The sequence below is a fragment of the Syngnathus scovelli genome, chromosome 16, assembly GCF_024217435.2.
Source record: "Syngnathus scovelli strain Florida chromosome 16, RoL_Ssco_1.2, whole genome shotgun sequence".
Lineage (NCBI taxonomy): Eukaryota > Metazoa > Chordata > Actinopteri > Syngnathiformes > Syngnathidae > Syngnathus > Syngnathus scovelli.
Window position 1 is genome coordinate 4,950,517 of NC_090862.1, and position 10,764 is coordinate 4,961,280.

At 43.8% G+C, this 10,764-nt stretch overlaps 2 protein-coding genes and 1 long non-coding RNA gene across 3 annotated transcripts; 1 reads left to right on the forward strand and 2 right to left on the reverse strand.

Annotated features, from left to right (window-relative positions):
* Positions 1-2,901: 2,901 nt before the first annotated feature.
* Positions 2,902-7,433, reverse strand: LOC125983712 (alpha-2,8-sialyltransferase 8E). Its single transcript, XM_049745205.2, has 6 exons — positions 7,037-7,433; positions 5,453-5,527; positions 5,293-5,367; positions 5,073-5,217; positions 4,043-4,248; positions 2,902-3,972 (listed from the first exon to the last, which is right to left on the reverse strand). Exons 1-6 carry the CDS (start codon positions 7,165-7,167, stop codon positions 3,492-3,494), a joined length of 1,113 nt encoding a protein of 370 aa, XP_049601162.1. The 5' UTR covers positions 7,168-7,433; the 3' UTR covers positions 2,902-3,491.
* Positions 7,434-7,440: 7 nt separating this feature from the next.
* On the forward strand, positions 7,441-8,938 carry LOC137841037 (uncharacterized). Its single transcript, XR_011088350.1, has 2 exons — positions 7,441-7,946; positions 8,027-8,938. It is a non-coding gene; the product is annotated as an uncharacterized lncRNA (long non-coding RNA).
* On the reverse strand, positions 8,599-10,444 carry LOC125983714 (alpha-2,8-sialyltransferase 8E). The gene is made up of 6 exons (XM_049745207.2): positions 10,313-10,444; positions 10,087-10,155; positions 9,842-9,916; positions 9,491-9,635; positions 9,225-9,430; positions 8,599-9,158 (listed from the first exon to the last, which is right to left on the reverse strand). Exons 1-6 carry the CDS (start codon positions 10,402-10,404, stop codon positions 8,681-8,683), a joined length of 1,065 nt encoding a protein of 354 aa, XP_049601164.1. The 5' UTR covers positions 10,405-10,444; the 3' UTR covers positions 8,599-8,680.
* Positions 10,445-10,764: the final 320 nt, after the last annotated feature.

The window sequence follows — 10,764 nt, forward strand, 5'->3', positions numbered from 1 at the left end:
TATCCCACGGTGACAAGACATGGCCCAAAACAGACAAACAAGTAAACAAGTATAACAACAGCGTGCTGAATAAATAATGAATAAATAACACAATAAATAAATAAATAAGAGGAGCAAAAAAAAGGAGCAAGTGCGCGTACAGCAGACATTCCAGAAAATAGCGCAGCAGTGCCGCACGCTACGCAGAAGGGGGTAACGAGTTCAGGGTCCTAACAGCCTGGAGAAAGAAGCTGTTGGCGAGTCTGGTGGTGCGGGAGCGCAGGCTCCTGTACCTCTTCCCAGGGGGCAGAAGGTCAAACAAAGAGTGAGCCGGGTGACTCACATCTCTCGCAATCGAGGTTGCCTTGCGGGCGAGATGGGAGGTGTAAATGTCCTTCAGGGAGGGGAGCGAAGCACCAATAATCTTACCAGCCGTATTCACTATGCGCTGCAGGGCCTTCAAGTTCTGTTCAGTGCAGTTACCACCCCAGACAGCGATGCAACTGGTGAGGACGCTCTCAAGCACGCCTGAGCTTCCGCAGGAAGTACAGGCGGCGCTGAGCTTTCTTTGCCAATGACGAGGTGTTTGCGGACCAGGAGAGGTCCTGACTGATGTGCACCCCCAGGAACTAAAATTAGAGCGGGGTCAACGGAGCGTCCAGCCGGGGCTTGCTGGGCCCCAACATGGGCAGCGAGGGCCCGGTCGGGGTCGCGGGACCGGAGGTGGGTTCCGAAGGCGACACGGGCGGCGACGGCCCCGCCGACTACGTAGGCTACCCTTTCTCCTGGAACACCCCGTCGGCGCCGCCAGGCTACAACATCGTGGTGAAACCGGAGCAGATGCCCTACACCGACCTAAGCAACGCCAAGATGGCGTGCAAGCAGAACCGGGCAAACATCGCCCAGGAGGAGCAGCAGCAGTTCGGCAGCAACGACGACAACTTCCCCACTGGGGGCGAGGCCCGCGTGGCCCTCAACAAGGACATGATCCAGCTGGCCCACGAGCAGCTGGAAGCCGCCATTCAGGCCTACAGCCAGCAGCACCGCGCCGAGGAGCAGCTCGGAGACAGCCAGGACGACAAGCCCCAGAGTAACATTATCCAGACTCAGCCTCACAAGGAACGCAAGCACAGACTCAAGCACGCCAAGGGTGGCGGCAGCAGTGGCGGAGGCAGCAGCAGCAACAGCAGCAGCAGCAAATCAGGAGAGGGAAAACCCTCCGTTTGGATTTAACCGGACCGACCGGACTGAAAACCGCCAGTGCCTTAGAGCAGGGGTTCTTGCAACTTTTGGGTCCAGGAATTCAGGAATTTTTCCACCTTCTAATCATCATGCAGGGGTGTCCAAAGTCCAGCCATGTGTAATTCTTTTTTTTTTAATCAGCTCACATCATTTACTAAGAATAAAAAAAGGCAGTGTTAAAATTATGGCTGATGAAAAAGCCACATGCCTGTGGGTGGCACTAATAATAATGATAATAATAATAATCTTTTAAAGACCATATCATACACAAAGTGCTTCCCACTGTTGAAAATGTTTTGAAAAATTTGTGCCCCTGGACCCAAAAAGTTAAAAAACACAAACCCTGCCTTAGAGAATCCTGCGAGCTGGACAATTTTTTTTTATTGTGTATGAGACGATACAGCTGATTCTTTTGTCTGGGCTATTGTTGTCAAATTTTTGACAACAGCAGATGGATCTGAAGTCTTCCTGTTGGTCTGAGCTCATGTGAAATTCTTGAGAGGTTAAAGCCATGAAAAAGAAAAAAAAAAAAACACACACAATGAGACCAAACACTGTTTCGTGTCATATGTCAGTGCCAAGATTTCAAGTGTCGGAATGCCGTGGCCATGCTTGCGCCAAACGCCTGCGTTGGGACCAACCCTTTTGTAAAAGTCACCTGTCTTTCTTTTTTCTACAATGTATGTGTGTTGAAATTTAAAGCAACGGCGACCACAAGAAGAAGCCGAGGTTTGTTTTTATACGGAATTATGGCTTTTTCTTCTGCCCCATCTTTTTTTTTGTATAATAGAGGAAAAAGTGCAGAAAATGGAAATAACTGTATTTATCGTTGTGATTGAGATTGCCTTCCAGTTGTAAAACATAAAAGAAAAGGGGGGTGACAGTCTATTTTTATAATATATATGGAGAGAGGAAAAAAAAGAATTTTGCAATGTTCCGGGGCTACAAGGGTACAAGTCACCCGCCCGGGTGCCACATAGTGTCAGAATGCCCCCAAACGAGTTTGTGTTTTCCCAGCTTAAAACGCTTGGGTGAATGCAAAACAAAGGCAGCCAAGCATGAGAAGATACGCCCGCCAACTGAGATGGCGACACTCGAGTCACGTTTTGAATAGAAGAAAGCAAAAGCTTAGAATGCCGATTCGCAGGTGATGATTTACATCCTCTCCAAAGAATACTGTGCATTCAAGTACCATGAAAAATCTTCTGCTGACGTGGCGGCTTTAGAGTGCCTCGTTGTTGCGGCCTCAAAGAAAAGCCACACGTTTGCCATTTTGAAGCCTCATTTTATATAATTACCGATTATTTTTAATCAGATTTGCCAGGGTTGATGACATCACACTTGTCTTCAGTGTCAAATTAACTTAAGTCAATAATGTAAGTCAATTTGTTTGCAAACCTTGTTTTTTTTACATTCTGTATTGGGTATATTTGAGATGCATGTTATAAAAAGAATTATTTTCTTAAGAAAAATAAATGCCAAAGAAAGCAAGTGATCGGGATTCTTTTTCTCAATATTGTTTACATTACTTTGATATACTTCCCTCCCAGATTTGATTTTTTTTTTTTAAATGTTTTTATTTATTTAATTGTTTAGTTCACTAAACAATTTGTATTAAATGACAAAATTTTTACACTTGTATGAATGTGAGAAACCTGAAAAAAGTTTGCGTCATCAAACTGTTTTTGCTATAGTTTTATTTGCCGATTACTATACAACAGTTAACAGCAAAGGTTTTATTTTCAACATTGATATATTTTTATTCTGATGCTAATCAGACACTAACATGTTAACCTCCAATGAAGTTGCCTTCAAAAGAACAGAATGTGTTCTTCTCAGTGCATCTAGAAAACGTTTGCTTATTATGCGTCAGCACTGAACAGCGCTTTGGCTCATTTCTTGCTTATGAATGTTCCCAACAAGTACCTCCAGTCTGTGCGGGTTCAACATGAACAACAATCAATGTGAGCGAATGATAGGAACAATCCAAAAGAAAAACAAAAGCCCTCAATTCTCACCCAAAATGCTTAATTCACAGTTGTGTCCCCCAAGTCAATTGAGTAAAATCTGCATAAAAAAAAAATAAAAAAAACAAGCATCTGACAATTCCTGGATGAGAAGATCTGCAAGACTCTTTCCATGAAGGGACGACAGAATTCTCGTTCCGTTTGAAAAATAAAATCCTTCAAATGCCTCAATGTGGCTTTTAAAAACAATAGCTCATCTTTACGGTTTGAAAAGTCTTCAGTGTTTTCTCCAGTGCAAATGAGTCATGGCTTTTTATCGGTTGGACAATCCCCGAGGTGAAGCTTGAGGACGCCCTGGCTGTGCAGCTTGAGCAGCATTTCAAACTCAACGGGCATGGCGTGAAACTTGGCGTTGACCTTCTTGTCGTCGTAGTAATGATTAGTCAGTGTGTAAAGGCCGTGCGGGTGGTTGCTGAAGGGCCAGAAGCCGTACAGGTGCACGTTGGAGCAGGCCTCCAGAGCCAAGCTGGCCATCATGATGCCCGTGCTGAGCCGGCGAGACTTGAGGCCGTTGCTGTTCCAGAAGCGGGATAGGTTGCGTAGATATTCCGGGTTGAAGAAGACGGCCTGAGTGGTGCTGTCAAAGTCGTCCATGGTGTAGGCCGCCCTCAATGACAGACCTGTGTTGCTGCTGAAGGAGAAGGCGGGAAGGAGAATCAAGGCCTTGTCGTAGTACTGGAGTCTCTCCGCAAAACTCCGCCGTCGTCCCACCAGAGACTCGTACCTGTGGGGGGAGAAAGACCACAAATCTCCCTACTGCACTTGATAAATCTGAACTCCAAAGATATGCTTACTTTTCTTTGAGGATGCTCGGGTTGGCTGTGACGAGGTCAGTCTTGACGCCCACGTGTGGGCTGTATTCATCGTTCAAAGGCGGGAGATTGCACCTTATCACGTACTGGGCCGAGTCGATGGTTTTCCCGCAGCCACTGTCCATCAAGATGCCTCCGTTGCCCACCACGGCACACGTGTCGAATGACCTGTTCGCGAACGGATGCTCCTACAAGTAGACACATATCAAAGGTATGAATGAAATGACTTGATGAGATTTCAACACTTTTGTATATATGATTTGTGCATTGGGTCACATACAGAGGTGAACAATTTACAAAATTTTACCGGCTCATCATTTGTAGTGTTACTTACGTTCGTTAAAATCTAGACAAAAATATATTTGTCATATTTTTCAACGTTCAAAAACTAAACTAGATGAGACTTAATTAATAAACAATAACTGGGATAAATCCAGTATGCATTTTCGTCGACTAATAAAATGAGACAAAAATTAAATAAAGACTATACTAACATATATTAACATTTTAGTTCACTAGCAAAGACGAGACCAAAATTAATATTTATTGGCGTTGATTATTGGTCGCTTGACTCTTGTTCTCGCGCGATTCGCAGCAAAATCACGCTTGGTGGTGAGTTCTCGCGCGATTCACAGCCAAAATAACAATAATGCTGCGCGCCATTTGCAGGTGTTGTGCGTTGCTCCAAAATCAAGACATCGTGGTAAGTTAAAAAATGTGTTTTTTTATAACAAAAACGGCGATAATGCTCTAACTATCGTCAACCCAATCGCAAACTAGCTTATACTGGTTAACTCACTAGCCTCTTGTCAGTTGGGCAACTATGTTTTAAGTTGGACAATCATAAGTTAAAGCAGACAGATGTATGAGCTAGTCTAGGACCTAAAGCGAACTGAAACAATTTACCAAAATAAAATAGAATAAAATAATGAGCCGCTCATAATTCAAATCAACTTCAACCCCTCAAAACCCTAATTTTATCTAATAACTCACAAAGATATGTGCTGCTTACCTTCACGAAGATCTTAAAGATGTTTGGCGTCACCTGCAGGATCTTGTTTTTTTCGCCATCGTATTGAATCTTGGTTCCGATCGGCATGTTTGCCTGCGTGACGATGGCCCTCTCGTAGCCTCGACATGATCTGCTCAGTTTGGAGCTGCGGGACCGAAAAAAAAACTTGTTTGATTCCACTACATATTTGGCATTTCTGCTTCCCACCAGTTTCCCTTACGTAAACGCTCGGTAGTTGGTCTCGTTCTTCTTCCAGTTTTTAGAGTGACGCTTCAACACACTATCAATCAGTTCCCTGTGACAAACAGGCACATGTATACAGGTAAAATATGAATCACGGCGAGAACATTAAGACCAGTTGTGCAAGTGTATGCGCTCACTTGCAGCCTTTACAAAACGCGGAGGGCTCAGGCGGACTTTTCTTCTGACGTGGTGGTTTGTAAGCACCCATCGGACTGTGGAAACACAAAGAAGCATTTCTTGTAATGTACAATTTATTTTTTAAAACCATCATAATTCAATACTATCAATATTTTATATGAAATTTATTAAAATAAAATATATTTTATGCAATATTTTATGACCAGTTCCAATATGATAAATAAATCATGATTGTTATGTTCTTCTGAAATGCATGTAAAGTGCACTCTGTTGACCTTTGCTTTTGGTTTGTCAATGTATGGATGGAACAATCCTATCCAATTAAGCTTCACCTTTGAGCTCAAGGTTCATCTTGAAAGCTTTTTAAAAACATTCATTGTGTCCCTAATTTTGTCAATGCTCACATTACAGTCCACTCTGGCAACTCTACTTTGGACTGGAACACAATATGCTGTGTAAACAGTCACCAGATAGTTGGCCTATTGTGTCATGTAAGGTGCAATCATGCGATCGGGTTTTTTACCACCTGCACAGCGCAAACGGTCGATTGTTTTATTCGGTTAAAGCAAATTATGAGCGTGCCACTAATTCAACTTTTTATCTGTTTGTTTTCCTTTGTGGTCGCGTGGATTATTTCATAAACATTCCAAACTGTGGCTAGAGTTATAAAGTTGCCTAAAAATGTGCCCCCACAAGGACACAATATTGGCATTATATTCCAAAAGGGTGCAGCTCCTTAATGGAATTCTTTTCTCCACAGTCATATTGTTTGAATCTGTGTGGAGATTTTCTCTTACCACAATCGTGTCGCAACATGTTTTCTGATATTTTTGCAGCGTTTTGTGAAAGCAAAAAAAAAAAAAAAAAAAAAGTGGTGACAAAGGCCTATGACAGGTTCAGTTGGTTGGTACTGATGAGGAAATAATGGTTTTTTTTTTACTGCCATGCAGAAAAAAATCTGATGTACTCGATGATAGGCTGATGCTAGATAAGCAAGATAAAGATTTGGTTTCATGGCCTGACCGTGTTTGTTGAGACTTGGAGGAAAAGATTCCCGACTCAATTGTGTTGTAATTTAGTAAAAATGCTTAGTTTGTTAGTCTCACCATACTTTGACTGACTCGATAGACTAAAAATATTTCAGAAATTAGATAAAATACCGGAGGAAATTGTTGAAGTGATTTGATCGGACCTTGATTGGTTGGACTAAAACTTGGAATTATTTAGCTTGTTGGTCTGATCAGGTTTTTTCAGATTGTGATGAATTAAGAGAGTTGGACTAAAAATCTTTTTAGAACCCAATATGATGGATTTGTCGGTCTAAATGATTTTTTTTCAGATTGTGATAAACACGTTTTTAGACAGATGGACTTGAAATCTTTCGAGAACCAAACAAGAGGTTCCGTTTGTTGGTCTAAATGATTTAAGACTGTGATTACGACAGTTGGACTACAAATCAACAGTTTCCTTCACTTGTGTCATATTTGATCTGTGACCTTCTCGAAAGCTCCATCAAATTAAAAAAAAAAAAAACGTTAGAAAAGGAAACGAAATGATGACTAGCCGTCCGGAGAGTCACGTACCTTTCGTCATCAATCAAGTACCAGGTGATGGTGGACAGCAGGCTGCCAAAGCAGAGCAGGACGATCAGAAAGGACATGCCTTGAGCCATGCCGGCTTTCTTTCTTTCTCTCATTTCAGCTGGGGAAGACATCGTTGAGCGCTCCACCTCTAGGCCAATGTTCAAGTGCTGTCATATTTCCTACTCCAGCCTCAGCCGCACCTCCCTCTACCTCTCCCTTATCTACCTCACCTCCAAACTTCCCCCCTAGATTTCACTTTTCATGCAAAGTACGGCCTTGCGATGTCTTCCTCACTGGACACAGAAAAAAAAAAGATCAACAATCTTCAGCGTCGTCCCCGAAGCTTAAAAGCTGCTGCTTCTCAAGGTCTCCACCTCCTCCCCCAACAAAAAAAAAAAAAAAAAACACCCCCGCCCCTACCCTCCCTGAGCCATCCTCCAACCACACAAACTCCCCTTCTGTCTTCTATCCCCCCTTGGCACAAGAAGGCAAGCGGTAACATGAGTGGCCTAAACCTAATTAGCCTCCAGGGCACACATGTTCGGAGAGGCCCGGAGGCGCCTCATTGGATCGCTGTGACACCCCCACCGCTAGTCAGGGGAGGAGCGTGGAGGGGAACCGTCTCTCACGGCACGGAGCGGAAACGAAACAGAAACGAGGGGAAGTGCAACCTTAACAGACTTGAAAACTTAGGAGAGGGAGGGAGGAGGTGCTTGATGGCAAAGGCTCCACTAAGCTCCATTTCACGATTTGTCATTTTGAGTGACTGGACCTGAAATAATAACAGAAGCTTGATGGCAGTGAGAAGAAGAAAAAAAAGCCAGATAACAATTAATTCAATTCAAGAAGCCAAACAGACTCTAGGGAAGGTGAAAAATAAAGTAGGAGTCAAAATGGATGAGCTAATACGGTTTGTAATCGATTCCAGTTGTGATCTCCATGAACGTACCTTCCACTCCATCAGACTTTCCTCTTCCGCTCCCGTTTTAGGACATCACAGACTTGCAAACATCTGGATGAATTCAACTAACCAGAGACTCACAGGATGACTTTTTAAAGTCCTCGTCGTAAAAATTTGCTTCTAAAATTAGCGCGGGGTCAACGGAGTGTCCAGCCGATTGGGGTATTTGACAGGATGTGATTGGACGTGCAGCTGCAGGAACCGGTTTCTTCCCAGTGACTGGCGGCCTCTCTGGGGAACACTTAAGCAACATAACAAAGTCGCAAAACAACTTTTGGCAACTTCGTGGGAAACGGAAAAAGGCATTGTGACTGTTATCCCAAAAACGAGGCGTCGGAATCATTTCAATTGATGGGGATTTTATGACTCATAAAAAGAAAAACGGCATCCCTCTGGATCTAATCTCTGCCCACTGTAATTTTTCATTCACGTTATATGGCTTTACCTCTTTTCAGAGATTCTCTCAAATGACAGCATGGCATTCTCCAGGGTTCTAAACTCGGCCCATTCCTTTTTTTCTTCACCGATTAAATATAAGATTTCCAAATATTTATTCGTCTGTATCTAAATTTGTAGCATGAATGAATGAAAACAAGACAGATTATTGTCTCTAATTTCCAATTTTATTATTACAGTGAATCAACCTACATTTTGAGCTAAAAATCCGTTATCCGTTCCGATGACTACTTTTGGTTGGTTGGACAGCGTCCGAGGTGAAGCCTGAGCACGCCTTGACTGTGCAGCTTGAGCAACAGGTCGAACTCTACGGGCATGGCGTGGAACCAGTGCTTGGCCTTGGCGTCGTCGTAGTAATGATTGGTCAGCGTGTAGAGGTCGTACGGGTGGTTGGCGAAGGGCCAGAAGCCGTAGAGGTGCACGTCGGAACACACCTCCAATGCCAAGCTGGCCATCATGATACCCGTGCTGGGCCGCTTGGACTTGAGGCCGTTGGCAGCCCAGAAGCGGGAGAGGTTGCGCAGGTAGTCCGGGTTGAAGAAGATGGCGCGAGAGGGGCTGCTGAAATCCTCAAGGGTGTAGGCCACCCGCAGAGACACTTCGGTGTTCGTGGGGAACGAGAAGGCGGGAAGGAGGATGAGGGACTTGCCGTAGTTCTGGAGTCTCGACATCAAGTCCCGCCGGCGTCCCGATAGTGAGTTGTACCTGGAGGGACAACCATATCAGGACAGTTCCAATTTGAACATGATTGCAGTTGGTCGCCGTGCTGACTTTTCTTTGAAGATGCTCGGGTTGGCCGTGACGAGGTCCGTCCTGACGCCCACGTCTTTGCCGTGCTCTTCGCTCAGAGGAGGTAGATTGCACCGCATCACAAATCGAGCCGAGTCGATCATTTTCCCGCAGCCGCTGTCCACCAGGATGCCTCCATTTCCCACAACGGCGCACGTGTCGAACGTCTCGTTGGAGAATGGATGCTCCTGGGAAGAGTTAAGAGCTAAAGAATAGCCACAAAGTTTCTTCAAAGCGGTGTGTCATGCCTTGATGAATGTTTTGAAGATTTCCGGCGTCACTCGTAGCGTCTTGGAACTTTCGGCATCGTAGACGATTTTGGTTCCCACGGGCGTGTTGGCCTGAGTGATGATGGCTTTCTCGAACCCTCGACACGAGCTACTCAACTTGGACCTGACGGGACCAGCAAACAAAGTAACTACTAATAATATTTGCAGGAACACTTTGACCTACTATGCTACTGTATTTGAACATGGATCATTCTGGTTGTAATCTGTATTTTCTTAGCTGGCTCAGTGAGCGTTAGTCACATGACAATAGCGTGACGCTACAATGCACCCACGCTTTTACATATGTTTGCATTAGTCAGCTTGTCTTACGTGAAATTCCGGTAGCTCTCCTCGTTCCTCTCCCACGTTTGAGAATAACGCTTCAACACGTCGTCAATCAGTTTCCTACGAGGACACGCAAGTAGAGACACAAATGCAACAGTTCCTTAATTAATTGACATCTGATTTTAATTTGGAAAAACAATTATCAACAATCACAATGAATTTATGCTTGTGCATTTTCTTCACTGTCAATTTAAAAGGTGAATGAATGACAAAGAGGCAACCCTACTCACCTGCAGCCTTTACAAAGCACACTTGGGGAACTTTTCTTCTGAGCAGGAGGTTTGAAAGAGGCCAGCACACTGGAAAAACATTCAGAGAGGCTCAAGATACATAAATCAGCACATTTGAAGGGCAACATTTAAGAGACCTACAAATTTGAATTCCAAAAGGTATTAAGATTGTAAAAGGTAATGATAATATGTATTTTGCAGAACTTGATGCAGCCTCCAGACAAACCTATGATCGTCGACCATGTACCAAGTGATGCTGGACAACAGGCTAGCTAAACATAGCAGAGTTATCGCGGACGAGCTACCCCAAGAAGCCATCAACAAAGGAGATGAGGCACGTCTTTCCCTGTGCGTCACGGTAGAGCTGGTGTTTCTTTTTTTTTTTTTTTTTTTTTTTTAAACCCGGACATGTATTCTTCCCAATGCCTCGTGCACACCCACCTAACCCGGCGAGCACGCACACCTTCACTCACCTGATTGACATTCACACAGCTGATGTGTGATTAGTAATTAGATGTCACATGACTATATTTGTTTAAAAAAAAAATTGATTTTTTTTTTTATCGTTCATGTTTATCATTGTGTTGCCGTCAAACCAAAATCTCCACATTATTCATTTTTGTATTAACAGTTGACTGAAAAGTGGTGTCTTGTATCTGCTCCAGTGACCCTCCCCAT

Bases quoted from the DNA above. Each gene is read 5' to 3' on its own strand.
- LOC125983712 (XM_049745205.2), bottom strand. From the start codon at position 7,167: ATGTCTTCCCCAGCTGAAATGAGAGAAAGAAAGAAAGCCGGCATGGCT. The intron at 5,218-5,292 runs GTAAGGGAAACT...TCGGTCCCGCAG, and splicing joins ACCAACTACCGAGCGTTTAC to CTCCAAACTGAGCAGATCAT. The intron at 4,249-5,072 runs GTAAGCAGCACA...GTCTACTTGTAG, and splicing joins TCTTTAAGATCTTCGTGAAG to GAGCATCCGTTCGCGAACAG.
- LOC125983714 (XM_049745207.2), bottom strand. From the start codon at position 10,404: ATGGCTTCTTGGGGTAGCTCGTCCGCGATAACTCTGCTATGTTTAGCT. The intron at 9,917-10,086 runs GTGAGTAGGGTT...GTGTCCTCGTAG, and splicing joins GTGCTTTGTAAAGGCTGCAG to GAAACTGATTGACGACGTGT. The intron at 9,431-9,490 runs GCATGACACACC...AACTCTTCCCAG, and splicing joins TCTTCAAAACATTCATCAAG to GAGCATCCATTCTCCAACGA.